Raw genomic sequence first — 2,870 nt, forward strand, 5'->3', positions numbered from 1 at the left:
CTTTTAAATGGACTCAACATACGGATGTATGTAGACATATTTTAAAGTGTACATTCACTCATTTTACGCCGAATGTAGTCACTTGTTGAAATCTCTAGAAAGACAAGTATTTAGGAACGGAGGGAGTATAGATTAATCCCTCAAAAAATACTCCAACAACGCTCTGCAAAAAATTATATATCCAGACTGATTTACTAACACAACTGCATAATAAATACTCCCTCCGTTCCTAAATTTTGTCTTTCTAGAAATGTCAACAAATAATTATATACAGAGTAAAATGAGTGAATCTACACTTTAAAATATGTCTATATACATTCGTACATGATAGTCCATTTGAAGACAACTATTTAGGAACAGATGGAGTATATGCACAATGCAGTACAGGAGCAACACAGTGTACATCATAAACATGTTGCACCACAGATTTCTTTTTGAATTATCACACCCAAACCATGACTTATTTTCCGGATTTTTAACAGAGGGGAAAACGGCTCACGTGCATAGCTATCACCCGTTCCCACAACGTAAAACGCAAGCAAAGCTCAGTACTACTACTTCGTTCTCTCCAGCTCCTGTCCCCTCAATGGCAGCCTTTCTCTCGGCAAGCTCAAATCCAGCCCCGACGCGCTCACACACAAGACAACACCTCTTCACTCCGAATTACAAAAACGCCCCTAAGCTTAACGGTAGTCCTCAGAGAAGAAGACAACATTTCGGTCTTTTTCCCTCCGGCTGCTACGATTTATTCCTCTCTCGAAATAAAATGCCAAGCAAAAGTTTCGGATAAATATTTCCGCACGCCTCTCAAAATATGCAGACTCCCGAGAAATAAAGTAAAATTATGTTTGAAACTGTTCTCTTTCAAAAAGTTGCGGTGGAGCTGCCGTCGCCGCTCCCGTCCGGTCAGGCCGCCAGGGGCTCCGGCGCGAAGAGGTCGTCGAGGTCGGCCAGCTCCACGAAGTCCGCCGAGGGGTCCCACCTGCTGCTGCACGTCGCGGGGAGGCAGAACTGCATCAGGTTGTTCAGGGAGGTCTCCTCGTCGACGAATCCCAGGCCGAACGCTGCCGTCACCTCCTCGTCCGCGTTCACCAAGGACCAGCTGGTGGTCGCCGACTGGGAGGCCGCCGTGGTGGAGGGCGACGGGGGGGAGGCCGCCGTGGTGATGGGCGACGGGGCAGAGGTCGCCGTGGTGGAGGGCGACGGGGGAGAGGCCGCCCTGCCGAAGGGCGACGGAGGAGGGGCCGCCATGGTGGAGGGCGACGGGGGAGAGGCCGCCCTGCCGAAGGGCGACGGAGGAGGGGCCGCCGTGGTGGAGGGCGACGGGGGAGAGGCCGCGGATGTCGACGGCGACGGGGCGGACGCCGTCACGGTGGAGATGGGCGGCGAGGGGGAGGGCGCGGTGTACTTAGTGACTGCGCTCGGGCCGCGGAGGCGGAGCACGGCGGAGTCATAGACGGACTTGGCCTCCTCGGCGGTGTTGAAGGTGCCAAGCCAGACGCGCCGCCCCAGCTTCGGGTCGCGGATCTCCGCCGCATACTTGCCCCACGGCCGCCGACGCACGCCCCGCAATCGCCGGGCCGCCCTAGCCCCCGCGGACCAATCATCCCCGCCGCACGCCGCCAACGTACGCGTCTTGCCGGCCGCGGCCGCCCTCAACCTCTTCTCGCGCGTCCAGTGGGAGGAGCTGCTCACCGCACCCGCCGCAGCGGACGGAAGATGAGAGAACGCGCGCGGCAGGCCGATCTGCCGCACGCACCGTCGCGCGCAGTGTCGCTGAGGCTGGCTCGTCTCCTCGTCGGAGTCGTCGGTGGCATCGGCGTCGAGGAAGTGCACGCGAACGACGCGGCCGGCGGCGGCGCCGCCGTGGCCTCCAGGGAGCCGCCAGCAACCGTCCATCACCGAGGAGAGTCGACCGCGGCAAGCCCCGATTTCATCAGCTGGCAACGGACGAACGGATTTGGCGGAGCTCCCCTGTTGGTTGGGTGTGGTTTTGGGAGGGTTTTAGAGAGAGAAAGGATTGGATGGGGTTCGGCGCTTCTCTCTCTATCTCCACCTGTAAACAGAGAAGGGTGGAATGGGTGAAGTGTAAAAGAGTGTGCAAGAGGGAGGCGTGAAGCGCGCGGTGGCAGGGGTATTTATGCAAACTTGCCATCTCTTTGAGCGCCACTGCCCACGGACCTGCGGGGCCCGTGACCATGTGGGCCCTGTGTGTCAGTTACGACAACGATGGTGCCCCCGGTGCAAAGTTGCTTCCGGCTTCGCGGGCGAGCCGCGCAGCTGCTGCTCTGCTCTCCAGCTGGCCACGGGCCCGCGCGTCAGCGGAGCGTGTTGGTCACTTCACGTGAGCGGTAAATATCTACAACCACTTCGCGGTACCCCTACGTACCCCACCACGCTGACGTGCGGGTCCAGGGGATAAAGTTTCGTTGCCGTCAGGTCGGAGGCAGCGGGGGCGGGTGATGGGTAGGTAACCGGGCGGTGATAAATAGATTCTGACATGCCGGAGAGCAAGTGGGGTGGCGTGGACCTGCGGCGCCCGTCGGATGCGTCGTCGCGATGCGGGCCCGTCCGTACGGCAGGCCGACAGAGGAGCACCAGGGGCACTGGGCGTATTTTACCGCGTGTGCCCAGGGGCAAGCTGGTCATGTTTTCAAGAGTGGTGCGGTCGCCTCGGCCTCTCTCCCGAACTCCACAGTCGACACGCGAGCGCCTGGGATGAGAGATACTCCTAGATGTGTGGGCCCGACGCATCGGAACGGCGAGGGTAACAAGCGCGCGGCGTGTCGTGTGTGCACGCATGGGCACGTGGAGTATTTCTCTCTTTTCTTGCTTGGCTCACCTAACAGCTCGACGGGGACAACACGGGG

General features: G+C 58.9%; 1 protein-coding gene across 1 annotated transcript; it reads right to left on the bottom strand.

Annotated features, from left to right (window-relative positions):
• Positions 1–400: 400 nt before the first annotated feature.
• LOC119295509 (ethylene-responsive transcription factor ABI4-like) lies at positions 401–2,153 on the bottom strand. The gene has a single exon (XM_037573941.1). It carries the CDS (start codon positions 1,897–1,899, stop codon positions 907–909), a length of 993 nt encoding a protein of 330 aa, XP_037429838.1. The 5' UTR covers positions 1,900–2,153; the 3' UTR covers positions 401–906.
• Positions 2,154–2,870: the final 717 nt, after the last annotated feature.

The sequence above is a fragment of the Triticum dicoccoides genome, chromosome 4B (assembly GCF_002162155.2).
Source record: "Triticum dicoccoides isolate Atlit2015 ecotype Zavitan chromosome 4B, WEW_v2.0, whole genome shotgun sequence".
Lineage (NCBI taxonomy): Eukaryota > Viridiplantae > Streptophyta > Magnoliopsida > Poales > Poaceae > Triticum > Triticum dicoccoides.